This window comes from Dicentrarchus labrax, unplaced genomic scaffold (assembly GCF_905237075.1).
Source record: "Dicentrarchus labrax unplaced genomic scaffold, dlabrax2021, whole genome shotgun sequence".
Classification (NCBI taxonomy): Eukaryota; Metazoa; Chordata; class Actinopteri; family Moronidae; genus Dicentrarchus; species Dicentrarchus labrax.
In genome coordinates, this window is record NW_026136708.1 from 17,997,754 (window position 1) to 18,023,781 (window position 26,028).

Below are 26,028 nucleotides of genomic sequence, written 5' to 3' on the forward strand. Positions count from 1 at the left end.
GTGGGAGTTTGTTCTTGTTTGAACATGAAATCTACATTAACACATTAAAATAAAGACCTGTTGAGATTTATTTCTTAATTCAATTCACAAACCAGGGGCCAAACAACATAATTAATACATATAATCTGGTATTCATGTAATACTCTCTGTCCAGCCCTGGGCCTCCTAAATCATCCAGTGGTATCCCAGACACACACATCCACTAACACAGTGGTTCTCAAACATTTTTTAATAATGTAAATTGAAATATTTTTTTTTCAAGTACCTCCTGAAAAGTGCCTATAAAAGGAGGTACAATACAGCGCTGCTCAAACAGCGTCTGATTTATTAAGAATACTTAAATGCTTAATTTCAAATGTTTGGAATCTGTCAATAAATTCATGGGAAAACATTATTATAAAACATTAAGCAATAACACTAAACAGCATTGAAGTTGCATTGAATTGTGTCTTTTTGGTAAGTTGTGCTTCAGTAAGATCTTTGTCATCAATTTCTTTTCCAGAGGTTTTACTTTAGTTGACAGTTTATGTCAGATAACATTGAAGCTTTTTAAAATTGAATATAAAATGTGGTTTTATTGACATTATAGCATAATTCATTTAGGAATTATGCAAGACTGATATTTTCTAAATGAAGATTTAAAATTACAGTGTAAATATTTTCTGAATTACTATATATATGTAAATTATTAAATGATGATGGTGGTTTGATAGTAACTAACTCTAAGATTAAAAAAACTAAAACAATCTCACATACCCCCTGCAGTACTCCAAAGTACCCCTAGTACAGATACCCACATTGGAGAAACACTGCACTAACACACAGGTGTCATCACTATACAAACAAATGGCAGCTTGCGTTACAGCAGTTCACTGTCAAACACTTATTTCCTCAATACAGGTCTCATGAACATTGGTCCATTGGAAAACTGTCTTACTTAATCAATAAGTCTCCTGCTTCCCGAAGTGAAAAGAAAGCTGCTAAAATACCCATCTCCCTTCAAGGAAGTGTTTTTGTGTTGCAGTGGGAAGGCCCATGTCTGTCACCGAGGAAGGGGCGGCATTCACACACACAATGAACACACGGCAGACAACTTCCTTCAGAATAAAAAGATGTGTTTCTCAAGCGCCTTGGACCAAATGTATCAGAGTGAGACATATTGAAGGGATTTACTTGCTTTCTGCTTTAGTGGGAGCCATTTACAAGAGGTAAGACACTAAGCATTGATAGCTGAATGATATGTCATGAATTTTCTGCAGCTGGGGACAAGTGGATAATTGGTGGGAGTTAATTAGTGCGATACTGCCCGAGCTGCTTGGAAAGACTGAAACTAGGCTGATTCAGTGGTCATCAAGAAACAAGACATTTAATTGTTGTATTATACGCAGTGACAGCTTTTTAACAATTTTCTATGGTATGAGGAAATGGATTTTCTATGTGCAGACTGAGACTGTGTGAAACAATCAGTGGCAGAGATTTAGGCAAGCACCACAGTCTTAAAAGTTTAGAGCAGGATGAGTTTGACCAAATGAATGTACTTCTTAACGTACTTCTTACAAACATACTGTGCAACAATGCCATACCAAAAGCACATTCAAAGCAAATGTTTGTTTTTTCAGTAAGATGGTGTCTTCCTTGTTCCTGGTTTAAATGAACACATTCCAACAAGCCTTTGAGCTGTGACTGCTGTCATTGCCACAGACTGAAACTACAGATAAACTGACCAGTCATTGTATCACTAGTTAAACAATACTGATATATTAGCTTTTGGATATCAGCATATCCCTCCAATTGGCATTACTGTCACCATATGCTAATTCCCAGCTCTATATTTTTATTCTCAGACTCCATTAAAATACTGTTTAATCCTATTTTATACTGGCCCTTCATGCAGCCTGTCAGTTCATCCTTTATCTGAAGCCATTTTGTCTTCTGTCTCTTTAAGGCTGCCCTGTGTTTCTGGGGGAGAGGTCTCACTAATTAGTGTACAAAAACACAATGGTTTCGGTAAAACTGCATCTCATTTTATGGAGATAATATATTCTGTTTTTTCCCATTGATGGAAAGATAACTTCACTTGTTGTTTGTGGCTTAAGTAGCTGCTAAAAAATAACAGTTGGCTTCACTTGTTGCTTCAACGATTGCTAACTGTTCATCAGGAAAAGTCTGTAATGTTAAATCACCAAGAGTTGTGGCAGAGCAGCTGAGGACATTAGAGGGAAAACCAGAAACCTGGGAAGCTGTACAATGGTATGATGATGCCTATATTGACTTCCTGACATCCAACAATTGTGCAGATTTTCCTTGACAATTTTGTCTTGTAGCTTGCTGGCTCAGCAATGGAATGACTGCTTAGTGTTGTTTTGTTAATAAAGTTAAAACACAAGAGGAACAGAGTGTATGCAAAAAGTATTCAGGTGGAATACAAACAAATATCACTCCGGGGCACTCCTTTGTGCCCTAATGAAGTTAAAACAACAACCAAAAAACAGGTTGAGGGTGACAATAATCACAACTTTGCTGTTGTTGTCTGTTGGCTGGTTTAAACTACTTTTACAGTATTTATATAGCACCTAGACCTGTTTCATAATTATAAAATACATCAAATTTCACTTTCTACAATATAGGACCTTTTTAATATCATTAATATTATAGTATTTAATATTTATGGGGAGCCCTATGAGGGCTTACCATAATGAGGTTGGACTTAAGATCCAATGGACATATGTCCGCGTGGGTTCGAACCCCACTCCTGGTATAGCATTTTAGTTACGTCTCTATCTGCGTCTTTGAATTACCTCGATATAAATAATAAACTCATGTATAAACTCGTGTATAATGCACGTGATAATAACTTTGTATTATGAATTTAATGTATTTGATCATCATGAAAATCTACCTGAAACTGATTGACCAACATCTTGCTCAACTCTGGTCTCTCAGGCAGGATGCGGGACATGCTGGAGAGGCTACAGACCATTAGCGAGGAGGAGGAGGACTATGAGCCAGAGTTTTATGGACCTGAATATGATGTAGACAAAGTGACTCTGTCTCAACAGGCAGTGTTGTTTGAGAACACCTCAGCTATTGACAACATCCTGAAGGAAGCCCACTCCATACGTAAGGAGATCTCCTTGCTCCACCTAGAGGTGGAGCGCTTGAGCATCCATAATGAACGCTTTGGCACCTCTGTGCGGCGCCTCACCCTTCTCAAAAAGGACTCTGACTCCATTGCCAGAGGGATCCAGCAACGTGGGGAGGCCCTGTACGCCCGCCTTAAGACCCTGGGTGAAGAGAGCCGCGAGCTGGAGGTGAAAGAAGGTCCCAACTCTGCTGCTAGTCGCATTGCCCGAGTTCAGTATGACACACTGACCCGCACCTTCCACGCTGCCATGAGTGACTACAATAAGGCAGAGGAGATGCAGAGGAAAACGTGTCGGGGGAGGATCCAGAGGCAGGCCTCCATACTGGGGACTGAAATCACTGATGACCAGCTGGATGGGATGGTGGACAAAGGTGGTGAGGGATGGACTGAGCTTTCCCAGAGCCTGCAGACCCAAGGCGGACGCTCGTCCCGTTGGGCGATGTGTGAGATTAAAGGCAGACACAAGGAGCTGGTGGAGCTGGAGGCCAGACTGAAGGAGGTCCATGACCTGTTCATGCAGATGGCCATGCTGGTGGAAGAGCAGGGATCCATGGTCAATAACATTGAGGCCAATGTGTGTAAGACTGTGGAGTACGTCGACAAAATCAATGTTGACATCAAGAGGGCCCTACAGTACAAGAGGAAAAACCCTTTTCAACAATGTTGCCCCTGTCTACCCTGTTGGAGACACAACCAAACTTTTTAAGGGCTTATTTTTGACTTTATGCAATGTTATGGATGATTAAAAATAAATATTTACTTGTGTAAAAAGTTATGGACAGCTGAAAAGAAATGTTATGTAATGTATTGTAATTCATGGTAAGTCAGCAGATGTAAGACCAGCAGTCTAAATTTGATTTACACAGAAATATCTGTTCCTGTTATTTGGATCAGATAATTAATTTAAAAGCGAGTGTGCGTGAGAGAAATATATACGTTTTAATTTAAGTTGAATCAGCTAAGCAGATCCCTGACGTGCAAAATAAATGCTGTTGTAGTAAATTAAAATTGGTTTGTTGTGCTTGGCAGAACATCAACATAGTAAGTTGAATCATGGGGATAAGGTCTTTTAGAAAAGTGGAAGAATTGGAGTCATGAGAGTGATGGTGGTGCAGTTAGTGGTGACAGATGAGATCCATTTAGAAGAGGGAACAGGATTACGGTAAATTATCGAAGTCACCATCACTACGTGGTTGTACTTCAGGAGAAATACCTTGGTCTTATGTAAGTGGGAGGAGATTCAGATACACAGAAATTAAATAAACACTAAAAGAAAGTGAAACTCTAAAGTGACAAAGACGATGAGATGACGAGAGACGTTTCATTCTGATGACCAAAAGGTACGTTTGGTTTAAAATGCTATGTTGATGTGGGTTTTGAAGCAGGTATAAAAGTCAGAAATGGCTCTACAGTCAGCCAAAGAATGGGGAAGAGAGAGAGAGAGAGAGCTGCTCTTCCAGATTCTTCTTCACTCAGACTGGACAAGAGACATGTCACATGATCCCATGACACAATCTATTTTTTGAGTGTAAAATGAGAGAGCTGTAGCCTTTAGCTGTCAGCCTGTGTGGTCCTATATGAAGACAAATTATGTTAACAAGATGGTTAGTCCAGTAGTTTATGTTAGGCTACAGCTTATGTCTTGTTATTGAAAAATAAGTAACCTTAACATGAGCAAGCAGCATAGCTAAATTTAACCAGCTTGGGGGGTTCGGGACAAACATGAGCTGTGTGTGTGTGTGTGTGTGTGTGTGTGTGTGTGTTATCCATGGTATGTTACAAGGCTCCAGGCCTGTTGTGTGGTAATTTGATTAAAAATAAATTAACTTAGCAGGCCCAGTGTCATCTGAAATATTATGTCAGGAACTAATCCCAGATTTTGACACAGGGACTGTCAGGTACTAATGTAATGTAATCAGTTCATATAGTGCTTTAGTGGTTTATATTATTTCCATATCCCAGAACAAAGTTACATTTGATCATATTAAAACCAACCAGTTGCCACACAGAAGCCTTTAACTGTACAATTAAACAGATTTCATTAAACAAAATGAAACCCTTGGTTGTTCGTACACTGTACCAATGTCAGAAATAACCACTGAAAGTCATTTTGCAATTTATAAATAAAGTAAAAATAAAACTATATTGTCTCATACAGAAGAGAGAAGTGTAAATATGTGTTGTAAAATGGGAAATACAAAGCCAACACATGATAGGCGACTCGTCCGTGCGTGTCCGGTTTCAGTGCCGCGGTCAGCCCGTAGTAGCCGTCACTGTCACTTCAAGTCTCCTACCGACTCCGGTAACTTCTCCTGCACGGATCCGTGAATGCCTCCAGAGGTCTTTTCTGTTTGGGGTTTTGCTTTTCCTTCGCACCCTCATTTTTGTGGCGTGGCACCATTTCTGTTGGTAACGATAACAGGGATTCAAGCAATACAATAAGCTGACATTATTATGTCTGGTAGTGCTTTTGAACACTTAAATCTAACCACATTTTGTCTTAAAAGCTGTGTTGCGTCAGTCTGCCTCTACAAGTTAGCTGCTAGAGGCTAACACAGCGCTAGCATCGTGGTTAATCCCTACATGAGGCGTTTGGTAATGCGGGGAGCCGTTGTAACAATCGTGTGCGTTTCAAACTCCATGGTTATTTGGAAATTATTATTATTATATTATTATTATATATAGTTTTTCTAGTGGAAATGTGGCGGGATGCGGTGTATACACCAGGATGGCCGAGTGGTTAAGGCGTTGGACTTAAGATCCAATGGACATATGTCCGCGTGGGTTCGAACCCCACTCCTGGTATAGCCTTTTAGTTACGTCTCCATCTGCGTCTTTGAATTACCTCGATATAAATAATAAACTTGTCCGCTAAAACAAAAGCCCTGGATGATGGGATAGAAACAGCACGTCTCTATGCGAGGTAGTCAGACGCAGTCATTACACTCTTGCTGTGAATGGTAGGCTTCTTTTCATCTAATGCACCAAAGAAAAATACAACATTGGCCTCCGTAAGTAGTGGTAACGTGACAAAAGCGAAGACATTCACAAGAAAGACGTGGTATTAAGTGTTAATTCTTTACGTGTATCAACTAACGGCACCTAAAGACAGTGTAAAGTGTTTAAATACATTTTTGTACAATTAATCTGTAGCTCATTTGGTCATGATTGACAACAATGTGGTATTGTAAAACAAAATAAACTCTTTTAGATTGATGAAGATTTTTACAGTACAAGCCCACCTCCTGCTGGCACATACAGTATTTATGCATTTGCTATATTTGATGAATGTGCCCATGAGATGATACCCATAATTACTTTCAACTAGGTTGATTGTGGAGAACATATTTATAAGTGCATAAATATATGTCTTTAACGCTGTATTTATTTAGTGTATTTAGTGAAGTCCTCCAGGTTTCCGTGGTCTATTTTCAGAGAGTAGTTGCACCATTGAGGCAGAAGAGGGCACTGTAAGCCCTCGCTGTAGTCTCTGGTCTGTGGTGTAACACAGGCCCTAGTGGAGGCCTACACACTCTCACCCCTATAATTTAACTGCAAGGGCGATGCCTTAGATTCATGGATACCCAGTCATCTGCATCTGCCGCAGGAAAACAGCTGTAACTCTTCTTAAGTTGTATTCAGAAGTTTGCTGCACTGTTACATGGGTCCAAGAAACATGAATGTGAAATGAGTATTGTGAAACTTTCTCAACCCACTGAGATTTTTATATAGGTCTTTTGCACTGTAGTGTTGAATGAATGTAAACAATCAGCAGTACCTGCGTGTAACTGTGCCTGTGTGGAGCCTTGATATTTAAGATGTCCCCATTTTACATAAGAGTCTACGTAAATATGTCAGTGAAGCATTTCTTCCTGTCCCTTTACTCCATCTATACCCGCCACCAAATAAATATGCTGTCACTTGATAGGTGTCCGGGGCCTAAGAGAGCACTAATTTGTGAAATTGAGCTTCTTCTTTCAGCTGTGCGAGGAAGCATCCACAAAAGAGCCCTGACAACTGAGAAGAGGGAGGGAGAAGCATGAGGGCTTACAATGGAAGATCAACATCTCTGCATCCCCAAAGCCTCGGAGACTCTTTCGAATGGGCCTTAATCTATTATTCAGTCCCCTCAGGTACTGGAAAAGTTGTTTCTTTTCAGGCCAACACATCACGCAGTATAATAAAATGATACCTGATCCAAGAGGTAGTGGAAGGGTTTATGGTAATGATAATGGCTTTTGTTGTTATTATTATGGTTATTTATATTGTTAATGTTATTTTTAAATGTTCACATTTTAACTGTCTGATCTGCTTGTTTCTTTGTTAGCATTTAATGTATGAAAGGTGCTCTATAAATAAAGTTTATTATTATTGAATTAAATGTTTTATGTTCCCTGAATTTGTCCAATAATTTGCAGGTGTTTGTTATGAGCGGGGGGGCTCCAATGAAAAGTTAAGCAATCAGTGGTGGAATGTAGCTATGTACATTTACTAGAACTGAAACCATAAACACATATTGTACTAATTGTACATTTTATTTGATGAAACTAGTTGATTTTCATAATAGCTTCAATAAAAACACATGTACAGTCAGTAAAATGATTCTGTGTTATAGATTAAACTGAATAAAGTAGTTTGTATGTAGTAACTTGTTCTGGCTCAGCATTTAAATGTTATAATAATACAGTATAATATATAATAAAATACTGACGGTACATTATTGATGCTTTTATTACATTTTACTGACAATACCTCTGGTTTTAGATACAGGAGTTTAACTCATAATAGAGTTTGTTTATCAGATCAGATCAGAAATACTTTAATAATCCCAGGGGGAAACTATTTTCGTTACAACACTCCAGATATACAAACGACATATTATACAAACAACATATATATATATACAACATTCAGCACAAAAAATATAAATATATATATAACTATATATAACTATATATAACTATATATATATATATATATATATACAAGATCAATGTACAGTATTAATGTGCAAAAAGTGCAAAAGAATGATTGTCTATGTTTTGAGTCAGAATTACAGAGGGTTTACAGTTTATAATGTAATATAGCCACTTTTACTAAAACACAAGATCTGTAAACTGTAATAGTTTTCATAATCCAAGTAAATACAGTTATATTTCTCACATTACACACATATTACAATAAAACACTGAAAATGGATCAAATGGCTTCGTCCTCGGTGCCTTTGCTAAGGGAAAGTTTCAAAGACCCTTGGCCTACTAAACCTTCCAGTTTTTTTTTTTATTTTTTTTTATTCCATCCCATTAAAGTTCCTGGTGCAGCTTTGTGTTTTCCACTGGGAATCACTGGTTTCGTTGGTGCTACGTCACGTGACGCCCACCCCGCGCCATGTTTCCATCTCCGCGTCAGGAAAACTTTTACAGCCAGAGGGAACGGCTCGAGACCCAGCGTGAAGCTGTCCTCAGTGAACACGGTGCTTCCGCTCTGGACCTTCAAAATAAATCTCACTTCTGCGCTGGGGAAGGAGTAAGCTCCCTTAAAATGGTCATAGCCGTGGAGTAAAACTAGAAACAGAAGCAAATGTCATTCTTTAAATCATACATAATGTCTCAAAAGCTATTTCACATAGTATAAATGTAATATATGGAGTGGCATTATGTTGTAAGCCCTGACATAAAAAACCTATGCACCCGTCTTTTACGCCCTTTTACTTTGAAGGCCCCCCCTGTTGTAGTAGCATTTCCGTTATGTTTCTCTATCTCCGTGTAGCTTAACATCGGCGTAAGCGGCAGGGAGAAAGAGTCAAGTAAGCAACAGGAACAAAGTTGTGGGACCTGAGTCCAGAGTACTGCGGCGTTCACCCGTGAAATGTAACAACCATCTCTCCGTTTCCCAAGAGACAGCCCCGCCGTGTGGCTCTCCGAGACTACGGTACTTTGTGTTTTCCGTTGCAGCAAAAAGGCGTCTCTTTTTTTTTTTTTCTTCTTTTTTGTTGTTGTTGTTAAGGAGGCACATTGTGGAGACTGGATGCGCGTTTGAGGACGGTTCCCTTTAAGTTAGCTTGTTAGTTAAGAAGAGTGCCTCGTGGGGGGAAAGAAATGCCTTAAATCAATTGGATTTATGCACTTTTTTTTATTTTTTTATTTTATTTTAAAACTTTTAAATAGATTTTTCTACTTGTGTTTGTCTGCCCATACTGTACACGCTTTTTGGACTTGTTTTGAGGGAGCACGTCTCCTGACTCCTTGGTGACAGCAGAGGTGAGTGTGTGTGTGTGTGTGTGTGTGTGTGTGTGTGTAAGAGAGAGAGTGTGTGTGTGTATAAGTGTGTGTGTGTGTGTGTGTGTGTGTGTGTGTGTGATTTTGTGGGACCTGCAACGTTAACCGTCATTGTATCAACGGTTTTAAAAAAACAATTCATTTTAAAATGTTTTAAAATAAGTCCTCAAACAACACGTTTTTTTAAATTTTTTAGAATTTTTTATGTTTTACTTCTTTAACTTGAGGTCTTGCACGTAGCTTAGCAGCTGGGGGTTGTACACATGGCAGATATGGCTTGATTTAAAAAAAACAAAAAGCCCCAAATACCGCAGTCATACCTAAGAGATAAAACATTAACTACCACAAGGCCACCACAGATTTTAGAGTTAAAGTCCCCTTTTCATGTGTTTTGTCGCCGTATCATTGTGTGTTTTTTTTTTTATCAGGAAGACAGCAAAATCTCCTTCAGTTTTCATGAAGTTTGCTTTTCATTCAAATGAACCAAAAAAACTACAAAGTACCGAACTACAACCAGGCTTGTTTTTAAAATGTACACTTATAGTTTAAATAGTTTGTATTATTAACCTGGCTGATTGTATCTCTTCTGTTGTTTTGCCTCGGTTGTCCAAGCTACTCCCCTCAGCAGTGGAGAGGAACCGAAATTGTAAAGACACCAGCAAGATAGATGGGGGCTGTCTTTTCCTTGAGTTTACATTTGTTATTTTTGGGTCTTGCATCATCCCTGAAGAACTGTAACTCACCAAGCACTGCTAGATAAAAAAAAACAAAACAAAACTGCACATTAACTCCTTTCATGGTCAACACAAGCTATTTTGAGAGTGGACATGGTTGAGTGTTTTAATGAACGGACACCCTGAATTAAAACAGACCTCATGCACAAGCGTTAACCTTACACAGACACACACACACACACACAAATAAAAGGTCTCAAAAAGCTGCATCAAGACTGAGAGAAATAACAAGAGAAGCAGATTCACGAGTCCAAGTCGAAACAGTTTGGAGATTTTGTGATAAATGGTGTTTCATTTTTGGAGGTACTGAAAGTTGAGCACACATGACAGCGTCCTTTGTGAAACCGATGACTCACAGATAGAAAACAGTGCTATTTGCATGGAAAATTAGCACATTAAATGAGACGTAACTGCAATGTAGTATTTCACAAACCCCGTAGAGGAAATTCTCATCACTTCTAAGAAATCATAGTCCAGGTTTAGCTGCTCTTCTGGTTTTGTTAACCTTTGAGCCTGAAAAACTTAATTGATCCAATGAAAGAATCATTTGGTTGCACAATGACAGACCTTATCCACTGCGTGCAGTCATGCTCTGCCATACCATCCAGTGAAATTATTGTCAGGGACCGAACTTGAACTAGTGACTAAATGAAAATCAATTAAATATAATTAGAATGTGCATTTATGGAAGTCTTACAACTTATACAGTGGAAAAACTGCTTCAGCGTGAAGTTCAGGACTGAATACTAGGAGGAAACATTACATTTGACTGCATATGATGGTTAGTAGGCGCCACCCAATGCAAAATAAGCCCACTAAAACACGTCAAAGATCAATTTGACCTCTGCTTGATGCTTTGTGGCTGCTTCAAACACTTTGATTATTGGCTAGTTTGTTCTTGAGCTGAGTCTACAACATGATTGTCCATTATTACAGGATCAATTACTAGCTGTTTTACACATACATCAGCGCTCAGATAGTCAGCCTAAGGACATTGTGTGACACCAGTTTGTTTCTTCCTCAGCCCCGTCGAACAGACACTGAGGTGAGGTCTCAAACAGGTGTTAGTGCTTAACGACCTACGGTGTTCCTCGTGAAGTGCCAGGGCTTCCTGTGTGCTATGTGACCATGTTTGAATGTTTTTGTGTGTGTAACTCCCATGCATGTGACACCTCCACTCTCCAGGCCTCCCTGTGAGATTATTTCCACTGCTTAAAGTCACATTAAAGCCAAAAGGAGCTAAAGAACTGGAAGCAACTGAGCCACAGTGAATGTGAGTTTTAAGCTTTCTTTCATTTACAGGTGCAGAAAGAGGGCTGTTACACTGTGTGTCAAGAGGCCTGGTACCAGAATTATCACAGTACTGCACAATTTCGACCTATAAAGGCATTGAATTCATTGGCTACCATGGCATCGCACAGTGACATCGCAGAGGGAGGAGCCAATGAAGAGTTCAACGACATCATCAAGTGGAGATCTGGTATGTTTTTTTTAATAGCTTTTGCCGTTATTGAGATTGTTATCATGAGGTTGTGGTTAATGTTTGCTGCTCTATATCGCCTGGAGAGCGCGTAAGCATGTTTGTAGAACCAAATGCTGTCAGATCAGTGAGGGGTCTTCAGTAAAATGACTGGGTTCTCTCACAGATGCACAGAAAGAACATTTTGTTGTACGTGCCATAAGAGCGGTCGCTGAGAGGAAACTCTGACAGAGCCAGAAATCCTGTTGTTCATGGTTAACCTCAGTTCCCATGGAGGCAGAAGGGACAGAGGCAAAGCAATCAACAGAAGGCACGAAGAGAACAGGAGATGGTTGATTGTAACACGTTTGCTGGGAGAAAGAGAAAGTCACAGGAACAGTGACCAATGGCAGCAGAGAAATGGAGAAGACAAGAATGCAGGGATGGGTTTGGAGGGCCGCACCCTGTGATCCCTTTCACCGTGGATCATTCCATAGGTTAATCTTTTGTAGACGCCACCCCCGGAGAGAGACAGACACACAAACAAGTTGTTACTCTAGCAGAAGGAGTGCTTTAGTTGAGGAAGAGCAGTGCAATATCTAGAATATTACTGTGTCCATCTCTGCTGAAAGGTGGAATTTTTTAATTTAACATTAAGTGATGTTGAGGGAGACAGAAGAAGAAAGAGAAACTGTGACCTCCAGAAGCCTAGTGTGTATTTCACATTAAATTAATATATTAATACTTGTATATAAGGCTGAAAAGGTTGGCAAACTATTCCACATTTAAAATTCTGTGTAAAGTGACATTGGTAGATAATGTAAGTTTGTAATATTGATAATAATTGTGAATTATGGAATAAACACTTCACTTCAAAAGTGGTACCCGGCCCACATCCTGAGTTTGAGCAAGACTCAGGATATCTCCATCTATGCTGTCTCTGTCTCTTTCTCTCTCTCTCTCTCTCTCTTTCTCTCTCTGTACTGTAAACTGTGAAATACAAAAAGTAATCATCAAAAGAGAAGTGGTCAGATTTATCCATCCTGTCTAGTCCAAGTGCCAGCTTTCTCCACCCGCCCAGCCTCAGTATGCTGGCGGATTCTGTGCCAGGAATTCCACCGTGCCGATGGAGTTTGTAATTTACAGCACTTGTGTTCAGACCGCAGTGCTTTTTCTTACAAAGATTCAGGTTTCCCTAGCAACACCAAAAGTAATGTTTTCTTTTATGGCAAGGAGGGGGGGAATTTAGCACGTAGCTTAGCTGCACACAACCCACAAAATATATCAGGGCACATGTGTGTCGAGGTCACCTGCAAGCAGTATCCTGACTGTTTTATCTTCACCTTGTGGACTTTTTTTTTTGTGGTGTGTGTGTGTATGTGTGTGTCGGCGGTGGGTTTACAGAACTATAGCTGAAATCAGGTGTTCTGTTTTATTATTAAGAGTGTGTAAACTCTCTGAAACCAGGTTAAACCAAGAGGAAACAGCTGCAAGCTTCACAATGAGAAATTCTTATTTTTCACCAGAACACATGTAATATGTATATAGCTCCTTTCCTCACATGCTCTGTCGTCACACACATTTTTTTAAGGCGCTAAGCCTGTTCAAAACTATACAGACTGATTATTAACATTGATCTTGTGACAGCCTTACAAACCTGGGGTTGTCTACTGCGGTGTCTAGTGTCGGTGTCAATTGAGACTGGATAATAGATGGTGAGAAAGAGAGAAATTTGTAGCCTACATGGGGCTGAAACATGGGCTTCGAGAGGTGATTGACAAGCAGGTGAGTGTGTGTGTGTGTGTGTGTGTGTGGGCAGGTGAAAGGATGTTTTCACAGCTGAGACGAGACTCGTGAGAAACGCATTACTGTACTTTGTTCACGTGATCTCCAGCCGGCCACCATGGGGGTGTGTTTGAATGGTTGAGGAATTTCCTCAAACAACATGCACACACACACATTCCTCTTTTTCTTTTTGTCATCATTACTGATTGACCGACAGTTCTGATCTTGTGGAGCGTCTGAGCAGATTCTGTGATTCTGAAGCTTTGGTTTAGTTATTTCAGCTGGTGTCTGTTCCATTTCTAAACTAGTACTACAGTGGGATCACCACTACAGTGTGTGTGTGTGTGTGTGTCGCTCTGCCTCCTATGACGGAGTTCAGGAAGCTAGACAGTCCCTTTGACAGACATATGCACACTCATGCCTCTTGAGGGGCGTGGGGGGTTGCTCATGTTTTCCTGCGTGTCAGCTTGTTATGCAAGCTCGCAGTGGACCAGAACGAGAGACAAAAAAAATGTTCAGTATAGAACAAATGAAAAGAGGATGCAGGGTAGAACTGTGTGATGCTGGAGAAAGTATCAGACCTAAACTTTAGATATTTTGGAACTTGTGATGGGCATTTTTGTCTCCCATTTAATAGACTAAAAGATTAAACAATAAGTCTAAAGAAATCCTCTACAGACAACCTATAATGAAAGAAATCCTCACCTGTAGGGCCTAAAATTGACCTAATGGGCTGAACTCTGTTGAGAACCAGATGTGTGTGTGGTTGACCACATGGCACAGCAGTTCTAAATGAGTTGAAAACAGATGTTAAGAAGTGCTTCCAGACATTTTTTTGACAAAGTTCTGGTTGGATTACCCTATAACCTCCTGAAGCCCTATCTACCTATCCTACCAGTGCACTTCCCCTCCCCCCCTGCTCATTCCAGAGTGCAGACAAATGTGAAAGGTCAAATATCATCCACAGGATGGAGGGGTTGTTGTTTAACAGCCGTTACACAATAATGGACACTCAACGGACCCTTTTTTCCTCTCTGTTTATTTGTCACTTGCTGTGGAAGAGCCTCCTCATACAGCTCTGCTTACCCCACCTGTTCTTCTTCTTCCATCTTTTCTCTTCTGTTTTATGCCTTAAATTCCCCTATCTTATTACTTTCTCCTATAGTTCAGTGTCTGTGCAAATGTAAATGTGAGAATAACAGCATTTGAATTTATAGATTTGGTAGGTGCCCTGCAGCTCCTTGAGTGTATACAGCTTTGAAATTGGTTGCCTTTGTATAATTGTAACTCCTAACCCTCTTAGCGTTACCTTTTGAGATACACAGAAAACCATCTGCTTACACTTTACATCTGGGCGTGACGTGCAGCCTAATGAAAGAATTATGGTTGTATCTGAGAACAGGATTGCGATTGTCACCAAACGGAGGGTGTGTGGAGGGTGTGTGGAGGGTGTGTGGAGGGTGTGGAAAGCAGATTTGTCACCATACTAGCTCAACTACATGTCATGGATCCTTAATTCTAGCCTTGGCCTCTTGTAGCAGGGTGGAAATGTTTCAGCTAGTGTCTGTGTGTGTTTGTGTGGAAAGAGATTGTATTGCTTATTCAGAAATAATTGGTTGTAACATTAAAGTTATCTGGAGTGTCGCCACCTAGCTATGACAGCAAGAGCCGGTACCTAACTGTCAGGGAGTGCAGTGGTATGCAGTGTTATGCAAATACATAATAATGGGTGTGCATCTGCATGTGTGGGTAGCATGGAACACAAATCAAAACAAAGGAGCTTTCACTGTGGCCGCCCCTTCGTTCTGAGATGTCATGACCTGAATTTTTTATTTTTCTTCCTCTTTGCCTCTGGTGTTTTTTGTGCTTCGTTTTCTTGTATGGGTCTACGGTCAGTGAGAGTTCTCATAGTGTGTTTTGACTTTGAGGAAGCAGAGCGTCCACAGGGAATGTAGCTGGATGGGTCTTCAGCAGCAATATTTAGACACACGTGTGTGTTTGTGTTAGTCTCTTTGCTTGTTGCTGAATCTGGCTGCCTGGGAAGTGGGAGGAAACCAGCTCTGCAAAATCCTGGCTGGAAATTTGGGAATGGAAGCACTGGCCAAAACATCTCCCCTGGGTGCGGTTGTCTATGGGGACTCTGCCTCTTTGGTCCATGTGCATGTGAATGTGTGTGCGTCCAGCAGTGTACAAACACCCCGCCCAGCCCAGATGACATTTCAGCTCTGCAAGAGAAGGCTGGAAATGGCAGAAAATGATCAGTCTTGAATGTTCCTGTGGTTGTTACACACATACAAACGGGTCTCCTCTTTCTGTGAATCTCCCTTTCCCAAAGAAAGCCCTTCCAGTGTAAATCCCCCTCTCTGCCCCCTTTCCCTTGCTCATTAGGGCTACAAAGCCACGTTGCCCAATCTACCTTCTGACCCCTCGCATGACAGGATTTACTAAAACAAAAAACAGGCTGAGGCCCAGAGAGAGTTTAGATTAACCATTTAAAGCTACAGTGGTATTTCCCTACTAAGTAAATAACTTGAAGGGATTGAATCCCATTATTGAAATTCCCACTTTCTCATAGTGCTGAAGGTGTTTTACTTGTCCCTTTGGTTGTTCACAAGTTTGTGTTACTTGTTCTAGTACTAATGGCGCTAAAATTAGCTGCATAGTGCAAACAGTTTAAAGCTTTTTGACACTGTGTAAAAAGTGGTGTTGATAAAACTCTATAGTTGGGGCTTTTCACTACCTATCCTGGAGATAGTTTCGAATATTACGGATCCATCACAACCCATTGTGTTTGTGTTCTTCAGCGTTGCACAGAGTGGTCAGTAGAGACAGACAGGATAGACAGGCTAGAGACAGGAATTGACACGCCAAATGGTCTCAGGTCAGACTTAAACCAAGGAAGCTGTGGTTATATGTAACCTCTACAAAGAGACTGAGGATTCAGACATGGGAATCTACTTTTTCCAAGGGAGGAGCCCTGTGGCATTGTGGGAGATTTTGAATTTTCCATCTCTTGAATGTTGGTTGGACCACTGACTCATCTACTCTGTATGTGTGTGAGAAGCACAGCAATTACCACAGCCACTCCTGAAAGGTATTTTATTAAAGAAAAACCCTAAAATGTATGTAAAAGCAGCCATTTTCAACATACCCTGCATTTCTTGGTCTTGTTAACTGCTATATGTTTGAAAATTAAAACTAATCTTAATAATCATTAAGGGGAAATGCTTTGTAAAAGAAGTGGAAGTGGCAGAATTTCCTCTAACAGTAGCCTCTAATGGCTGTAATGGGTGGAGATCACAAATTGATATCAAAGATGACAATCAGGGCGGGAGGCTGAGAGAAAGATGGTGCAGTTAATTACATTATTTAATCACAAGGACATTGAACATCAAAAAGTGGAACGAATATTTTCTGTCAGTAGAGGATGGGTGTTAATAGTGAAGCCTACTGTACTAGTACAACTAGAAGGCGTGTGCATGTGATTATCATTGATTGTACATTATTTATTTATTATGTAGATAAGGTCTTGTGTGGTTTCCTGGGCTTCTGAGAGAGGTGGCTTTGATGGACCCTCGTAGCTTGACCTAACCTATGATTAATTTTATTTTAATAACGTTGTATGATAAGGATGAGTTATTTCATTGATCCATCAACAGTAATTGAATTATACCTTCTACTTTCTTAAGGAATTATCTTACTAATTATTCATGTTAAGGTAGCAAACATCCAGTAAGCAAACAGCTCTGAACTCACAGCATTTCTTCCAGCCAATAGTCAGACATGGGAGTTGGATTTGAAGAACTACCATAAGTAAATTAATTGTGAGAGAGAGAGACAGACAGACAGACAGAAAGACAGAGGGAGATGTTTATGCCAGTGCATATGCACTCGCACGGCTTCATTCAAGCAGCTCGATGATGGATGCTCTCGGGGTGGTGTGCGAAGACGGAATGACAGAGGGGGACGCCTGTCTCTGGGTTCATGACTGATGCAGTGCAGTGGAAAGTCCCTTTCGGTCTCTTATTCCTTTAGTCACTGCCAAGGCCAGCCTCACCCAGCCCAACTCATTCCTCTGAGTTGCGACCAGACCAGCTGCTGCAACTCTCTATGGAAGGAAGTAGATTTAATTTAATCACTCTGGAAGTTGGTCACGGGTGGACCGGGGCCGGTATTCCTCCTCTACTTCCTTTTTGTGAAGGAAAGGAAAAGAGAAAACAAAGTACAGGAAAATTAACTTTCTCTCTCTGTTTTCACCCCCTCCTCCCCTCTGGTCTCACTCCAATCTCTCTGTACTTCACCATCTCTGTGGGAATCGAGCTGTTTGCTCAGTTGCCCCTCATTCACTAAATATGTCAATGGGCAAATGGACTCAGGCCTTTGCCCTGTTCCCTGTTCCACTGCGCTGGCTCACAGACCTGCATTCAATGTCAGGAGCTGTGTCACTGTTTTGACCCTATGTCCTGCGTTTATTTATTCAGTTAGTCATCTTTCCTTTAATCGTCAAAGGTTTCACTTTCATATAAACAGTAGTAAAGGAAGTGGCTGTCGTAGCCCAGAGTGTCAGCATGTTTTAGGGTTAAGTCACTCTGGATGATATTTATCTGCTGTTACTCACTGCGGCGTGGGAGAATGACGTTTGTCGTCCCCGTCAGTACTTTGTGTTTTATAGGGGAGAATCAGCAGTCAGTAAAAGCAATGCATGTGGCACAAACACACACACACACACACACACACACACACACACACACACACACACACACACACACACACACACACACACACACACACCTATATGTTACCTGTCACTTACCTTTTAATTGACAAGCTGAAGCCGTCCCTGCGCTTGTCACTCACTTTTCTCACCCTCCTGTTGAGTGTGTGTGTGTGTGTGTGTGTGTGTGTGTGTGTGTGTGTTTGAGCATTTGTGTGACGTCACATGCAACCCGGCCCAGCACCCCAAATAAATAGACCCAGCGAACTTGATAAATGCACTCGCACCGCTACTTCCTCTTTCTCTTTTCTCACATTCTCCACCCTCCACCACCACCGCCACCACCTTGTCTTCCTGTTCCGGATTTATTTTTGTTTCTTTCTCCTTCTTTTTCTCTTTTTTTTGTTGTAAAAAGTCTTGTATTCCGTCATGAATTTAAGTAAGTGGATGTCTTGGAGGAAGCGCAACTTTTTCAGGAGGAAAAGGAAGCCTGAGAATAGTCTTTATCTAGGTAAGTAAATATGTAGTTCAGTGGATTCAAACAAGCATTACAGGAAACTGAGCTGTTTATCCACTTAACTCACAAAGTGATTAGCCACTTTATCTGTTTCACTCGCTGAAAGGGCTGTTAAACCAAACCGAATGCCCCAGTTTTTCATACCCACAGCAGCACAATGTCCTTGGTTAAATTCAGATTTAACATTATCTGTGACATCTTTTCTTCCAGTGACTTTTATCTTTAGCTCTTCTTTGTTTTTGCAAGAACTAATTATGCATCTGTGTGTGGCTTAACCATCAACATCTGCTTACTTTTGTGATGGACTGCATTTCATGTGTTTGAAATGAAATGTAGAGATTGCTCACTGTCATCATGTAGAAAGAGGGTTTGTATGTTGGATTATAATAATAATACAATAAAGCCAGAACATGAAGATGAAATATGTGAAAGTAAAATAAGGGTGAATGTTCCGGTTATAAGACTATGGTTCTATGGTCCTGTTTCACATTTTTCACGTTGCATCAGATTTAAATTTGACATAAATGATGCCCAGTTATTTGTTAAGGTGCAGGCCTTTTTCTATACCACTGGTCTATTCACCTTGGCAACACCCACTACTTCTTAGGAAGCCTTGAGCCAAGAGCGCAAACCTTTCCACATTCACTGCAGTTATTTTATGACTCAGTATATTAAATTGCTCACATTCATGCTCCTGCGTGTTGTGTGACAGCTACATTGGTTATGATGTTAAAAGTCTCCGCTTAAGGATATGTGTAATATAATCTATATATATTGAGGGCGGGGGGGTGGTTGGATCAGATTGTGGTGGGTGTGTGTTGAGATTTCCGGCAAATGCAGATCAAAAAAGTTGATGCCTTGCTTTGCCCCACCACATTGCCTCTCTACCATTGTGTTGTGTCTGTGTTTGTGCGCTGATCTCTGGCTGATATGCGCTTCTTTGTCTCTTTCTCCCATCTTGTCACGTCACTTGCATTCTGTCCGGTTGCACGCAGAGATGGTGCAGAACAGTGTTTCTGTGTTTATCTGCGTTCATCCCCTATCCCACGATGCATTATGGCTCCCACCCTTGGCTTGCCCCGTCCTGTTCTGCTCTGCCCCCAATCTGTTTCCCTTTCATTGACAATGTCCCTCTTTCCCTCCCTTCTTTCTTTGCTGTGGCATTCTTCAGATTTTTTTCCCCTCCCTTGCTGGTCAAGGAGTGACAGAGCCAGAGGAGAGAGGAGGAGAGTGAGGCAGGAATGTCAGATACTGTCTTGCGCTGATTCTCTTGGACTATTCCTTCATACACTTTTTAAAACTTTTTTTTTTTTTCTTTTGCTGCTTTTCGGCTCAGCGTAAAAGATGGCAGAGTATGGACTCAAACTCAGAGGTATGAACTTTTGACAGGTGTGTGACACATGGCTTGTTGGCAGATAGGTGTGCCACAGGTGGAGCAGCTAGGTGGGGTAGACCAAGGTGACAGTTGCTGTATATTTTTAGTAGTTTCCTGCAATCTGATCAAGGTGTATGCAAGCTTGCTATGAAAGCAAGATAATCGTTTTTCAAGTAAAACAGAGTTGTAACAACATTTCTAGTGTACTTTCTCCTCCTCTTCGGCAAACACACTTAAGATCCTGCAGGTTTTACGATTATATCAGTTTTAAGGAGACGTATACAAATATATATATTTGTATACATATATATTTATATTGTATACATATGCAAGAAATGTCTGTCTTAATATCAGAATCTGAAAAAGTAGTGGCATAAATGTTGTATACTATATTAGGTTTCCAACACGTGACGCTTAAAATGTATTTGATTGGATTGTGATAAATGTAGTTGGTAGCTGAAGCCAGTCAGACTCAGCTTAACGGTTTAATTTTCCCTGACTTTGCTTATTTCACTCTCATTTTAGCAGTTGCAGCAGTGATTTACAGTTTATATCACTGACTTGGCTTCCTGCTTACAGATCATCAGCCTGCTCTGACTTCACTAAATTGCAGTTCCCCTCACCTCACCATTCTTGTTCACCCCTAATTACACCAAATCGTGCACCTATGCACACCGCAGAGGTGTTTTTAAAGCTGCTAAGTGGGGATATGGGGTAATCTTTCTGGACGTTCGAAGTGTTTTGCTTACAAATTCCCAGATCTTGGCGAGGGAAGAGTGTCAACAAGGCTGTGCCGGCTGGGACAAGCTTAGACAAGTGACCACTGGAGGGAGGAGGGAGGAATGCAGGGGAAATTATAGGAATTCTATGCATTCCTTTCAACCTATAGAGTCAAAATAAAATGCATCTCTGCAATCAAACGAATAGGAGTGAGTTTTTACATCCACTTTTGTGTCTGCATATGTGGGGAAAGGAGAACATTTGTAAGAGTAAGTTAAGTGATGAACAATGGTTGACTTGAAAGCCTAACAGTGTGATTGTTGTAGGACTATGTGTGTGTCCTGTGTAAGGATTAGTGCCCCCCAATAGGCTGTGGGTGGTGCTGTGCTGAAAGACAGTAGAGCCAACAGCTGAGCCCCCTTCCTGGCTCACTTCAAGGTGAAGTTCACCCTGGGGAAACTTTTTTTTGCTTCTTTTTACGAGTGCAGCCTCTGCTTGACAGTTGTTTCACAGCCAAGACACAAGCTTTCCTTCATTTTTCATCACCAGTGACCCAAGTAAAGTGTGCACTTTGCATCCAATTTCACACACAAAAAAATAACTTTTGGTACAGTGACTTTGAACAAGGTGACAGCTTTCAAACACACATCCCAGTTGGTTTTCTGCCAATTAAACTTTCAGTCACTTCAGCTGACACTGGAGCTAAATGTATGGTTACTCAGTTAACTGTGGTTCATTCAGTGGCCACACATGTATTTTAAAGTTTTGCCAACATAGCGACTAGGGAAATCTAAGTTCTACCTCTGAAGAATAACTTGGCTGAAGGTAATTGCTGCTCAGTGGTGCGGTTAAACTTTGTAAATATCTCGATTTGTCTAAGCTCCGCTCTCTCATGTTTACTATGTGATGCTGCCGTGGAAACCCTGATGGTTTGTTTGATTTTCACCTCAGTGCCTCCCACCATTTGCCCCTTGTCCCTGCTGTGTGGTCACAGGCTCTCTCCACCTGTGAGAGGGAGGGAGCGTTAATAGACTGGGGTTGTATATTTTATGTGTCTGCTCTGTGTTTCCAGCTGGCTGCCTTGAGGAACGTGTGTTTCTGTGAATTTCTTTTTCTTGCCCAGTTATGTCATGTTTTGAGGTTCATTTTTCTCAATCTTCTCAGTGCTGTCAAGTCTTGCTTATGTAATGTTGGTCAACACTGGGTGAAGGAGATTGGAGCAGCCTGGAAATTAGATTTGGAATAAACTTTTTTTGGTTATGCAGAATGTATTAACTTGTTTTTTTTTTTTTTTTGCATTCATACATCTTTTTAACTGAAGCCCTTGTCTTAAAAAGAGCTCCACAAACAGGCTGTGAACATTAGAGAATTGGTCTGTAGTCTTCATGCTGTGGTGTGAGCGTGTGCAAGCGTGTACATAACAATATATTGGGAGCATGTGTGTACTCAGTGAGCTGTGAGAAGACAGCAGTGGGATTACTCTTCCTGATGTAATCACTACTTCCTGTTCAGCTGTTGAGGAATAGAAACAATTGTTTCTCAGCAAATCTACTGTACATGACAATGCACTATGTGCAGAGTGTGTATCTGTGGCTGCATCCCTCTGCTTACAGTAGTGTGTGTGTGTGTGTGTGTGTGTGTGTGTGTGTGTGTGTGTGTGTGTGTGTGTGTGTGTGTGTGTGTGTGTGTGTGTGTGTGTGTGTGTGTGTGTGTGTGTGTGTGTGTGTGTGTGTGTGTGTGTGTGTGTGTGGCTTATGTGAAATATGATGACTGTGACTATTATTTGAAAAGAGTTGACTATTTGTTCTGCAAACAAATGTGCATGTGACTCTGTTGCTTCACTGTGTTGGTACAGTTGGCTGATATCTTTATCGTATGACCGAGTGACCCACAAAGACTGCTCTGCAGTAAAAGCTTTTTTAGACTGTTGCCAGTTGTTGGGAATATGATCAGGCAAACATTTTGCTTTTTAATATTAGCAGGACTCAAATTCAGTGATTGTTCTGAACAGCCATCTTTTCTGTTTGAGGATTAACAGACAACATTTATATATTTATAGCTTCTCTGTACACAATAAGACCATGCTTAACTGATTTCCTTGGTAATAATTAACCTAACTAGATAAACACTTATTTATCTTCAAAGAAACACACCATTCGATATGTCCAATGCTTATATGGATTCCTTTTTTGGTTTAAATGTAAATCAGGCAGAGATGACATGTTGACAGGCTTCAATTAACAGCAGCAGTGGATTAGATTATAGGTTTAACTCTCTTCATAGCAAAGGATCACAAAGGGACAAGAGAGTCGAGTTGTAGGAAACAGTTTGTGTATTTCTCTTTTTTGTGCAAACTTGACACAAGAAGTTGTTGCGTGTGTTCTTTTTCTAATTAGACTAATTAGGCCTTTTACTTATAGATATTGGACTTGGACACTAAATTAATTGTGTTTGTTTCAAGCTGGAACCTTTTTAACTTCATCAGCTTTAAAGCTTTAAGACTCGGTTGAAGATGAACATGCCTCAGGTTAGGTCTCGCTGAACTGAAAGCATGCCACTTGCCATTCACATGGGGAAAAAAAATTGAAGACCACAGCTGATTTGACAGTTTGTTTACAACTCACTGTAAGTGTGCCTATGTCTTTTTCCTATCATAAATGTCAGAATGTAAGTGGTATGTACTACATCCACGGCTGAAGTACTTGTGTGGGCAGATGTAAACACTCATAAGTAAATTGACTGAAGTGGACGTGTGTAATTAATGTTGTATATACAGACGCCCCTTGGTACGGGTATTTTTTCTCTCGTGCTCACACACATGCACTTGAACACACTTGCTGCTTTGATCCGTCCAGCAGTAAGACATTCCTGTGCTGTGGTGAGTAGGAGCAGCAGACAGATTGAGGGGGGGAGCAGTGTTTATGAATCGAGCGTATTGTCCTGTCAAGGTGGTAAGGTGGAGAGCCCAGGAGACCTGAGCCCACAGAGACCCTCTCCCCAGGGGCCTCGGAGGCCCTACACAGGGTGCCGATAAGGCTGTAAGGACAGGAGCCCTACGTAGGGCTTTTTATAAAAGGAAAATTGATACTGTGTTGAAAGCATACCTGTACTATACCTGTGCCGCTGCTCATGCTCCTCATGAGTTGTTTTTTTTTTAAATGTTCTTGCCAGCATTTTTCTCTCCCTCTGGCTGCCTCTCTAGGTCTTTCTGGCCCTCTTTAACCTGTAAGTTATCCACTGTGATTGATTCCCGTCAGTTACTGGTCACCTAACCCATGCTGTTGTTTTACTTTTCATCAAGACCCCTTCTTTGTCCCCTGTACCCCTTTTCTCCATCATCCCCATTCATCACCTCCTTCAGACATCACCTCTTTGTCTTCTTCACCTCTTAAGAAAGAATCTTTTAGGTGCTATTGTTGCTGCCAGAGATTTATAGAAAAATGGGTCAACGTACTCTCAGGAGGGCCTTTTTTACAGTGTTACTGTTCAAAGCACTTTAAAGACAATGGCGCAGAGAAGAGGACACAGTGCAAGTGTTTACCAATCTAGGCAACTAGCCGGTTTTGCTTCTGTCCCCACCTCAAAATCTTACCTTTCCAGTTGTCTTAGCTCCAGTTAGCTTCTACTCCAGTCTTCGTGACATTTCAGAAACATTTAGGTGACAAAGAAATCATGTTTGCCTTGTTCCTACTGTGAATGGCATACAGAAACCAGAAACATTTAAGATTATTCTGTCCTCACACACACATTTATACATATTTCTGCCTACTGTTACTCTGGATAATAATACTTGGAATCAGTGAAAGCAACTTTTGCTGCGTCCAAAATGTTTGACAACTAAAACGTTTTCAAATTCAGTCAGTAAATTATTGTCTACCAAGACTATGAAATTTCAAGATAAAATGGAAAATGTAGAAACCATGTCTTGTCGTCTTTCCAATTCTTTTAAGTCAAGTCATTTTCTTGTATAGCTCAAATCACAAATTTCCCTCAAAGGGCTTTACAGTGTGTATAGCACAAGGTCCCCTCAATACTTAGACCCTCCATTTGGTTATAAAAGAAGTCCCAAAAAACTCCTCTCTTCTACCACCATTTATCTCATCCTCTCACCTTTTCACCTCTCTCGCTCCCAGCTCTGGCCTCCCCTTGCAGTAAAATCTTGTTTTTATGCCCCTTCTCACCCTGCCAGCCACTGCGCACATACACACAACATACACTCCACACACCCCAAACAAAGAAGCTGACTAGTGCTGGGGCTGGTGATCATAACCTTTGACCCTTTGTTCAGTTCATGGTGCTTTACACAGCGGCTAGTTGAATGACAGTGGCAGTTTAACGCACGTACGCTTTTACCTCTCCTATACCCCTAGATTACAGTCTTAGACCTCATTCACGGTGCTTAGAAGCAGACGTGAATGTATTTCTTTTTTGACCCATACCCTCAGGTGTACAATTCTAACACAGACTGATAACTGGTTATTTAGGAGGGTGCAGTCAGAGGAGGGCAATAAACTAACTTTGCAGAACAGGGCAGGCTCCTTGCATCACTTAACGGAAGCATTGATGTGTCTGAGATGTAGATTATCGGATACTATAACAGATAACAGCCATTCCCTCAGGTGTACAATCCTGTTATTGATGCTGTTTCTGTATTTGGCTGTGGGAGTTCACTGCTACTGAACCTGCGATGATTTGATGTACTGGTCTGGAGTTTAATACTCCACCACTCTGCATCCTGTCATTGTTGATCTTAAGTGCAAGATAAAGTCTCTCAAAGGCTTCTATTGGCATGTCCTGTTTTATTTTGTTTGACTGGAAATAATCAGCACAACAACATTAGCTCACCAGAGCAAATTAAAGGAGTTTAGAAGAAAATAGAAAAGTATTTAATGTTTATCAGTCACATCTGGCCAATATAATTTACGCCCTGGCCTGCAAATCTTGTTCTTCAGATGTTAGAAAAGATGTTTGTTTGTACAGAGCAGACCAGATGTCACATCATTATGATTTTACTAGTTTGTTTTCAGTGAAAATGAAGATTTTGATGCAAAAATGATCATTCCCACTAATCGTGAATCATATCGTAATCGTAATAGCTGTCGAAATAATCACAATATGACTTTTTAACCATATCGTGCAGCCGTTATTCCTTCATTATTAAGTGATGACTTGAAATTATAAAGATATATTCCTAATTATTGAAATGGATTATTTTCCTCCATATCCTTTTAAGTGTGAGCCAAAGTACAAAAATAACTTTCTAAGTCAAGTCCAAGGCTTTGTATGAGCTACTCTGATCCA

General features: G+C 40.7%; 2 protein-coding genes and 1 non-coding gene across 10 annotated transcripts in view; all 3 read left to right on the forward strand.

Annotated features, from left to right (window-relative positions):
- The first annotated feature begins 1,054 nt into the window (after positions 1–1,054).
- Positions 1,055–4,153, forward strand: LOC127368621 (syntaxin-11). The gene is made up of 2 exons (XM_051409613.1): positions 1,055–1,208; positions 2,944–4,153. Exon 2 carries the CDS (start codon positions 2,949–2,951, stop codon positions 3,849–3,851), a length of 903 nt encoding a protein of 300 aa, XP_051265573.1. The 5' UTR covers positions 1,055–1,208; positions 2,944–2,948; the 3' UTR covers positions 3,852–4,153.
- A 1,714-nt stretch (positions 4,154–5,867) lies between these two features.
- Positions 5,868–5,950, forward strand: trnal-uaa (transfer RNA leucine (anticodon UAA)). The gene has a single exon. It is a non-coding gene; the product is annotated as a tRNA-Leu (tRNA).
- A 2,978-nt stretch (positions 5,951–8,928) lies between these two features.
- Positions 8,929–26,028, forward strand: part of utrn (utrophin) — a 172,725-nt gene continuing 155,625 nt past the window's right edge. For 3 of the 8 annotated variants that reach the window (XM_051407941.1, XM_051407940.1, XM_051407942.1), the window contains exon 1: positions 18,444–18,626. In XM_051407941.1, coding sequence (XP_051263901.1) covers positions 18,545–18,626 — 82 coding nt within the window. In that variant the 5' untranslated portion in view covers positions 18,444–18,544. Of the gene's footprint in view, positions 9,406–11,459; positions 11,638–18,443; positions 18,627–19,868; positions 20,005–26,028 lie in introns of those variants that run through there. The other 5 variants (XM_051407934.1, XM_051407938.1, XM_051407937.1 and 2 more) reach the window with 4 other exon arrangements.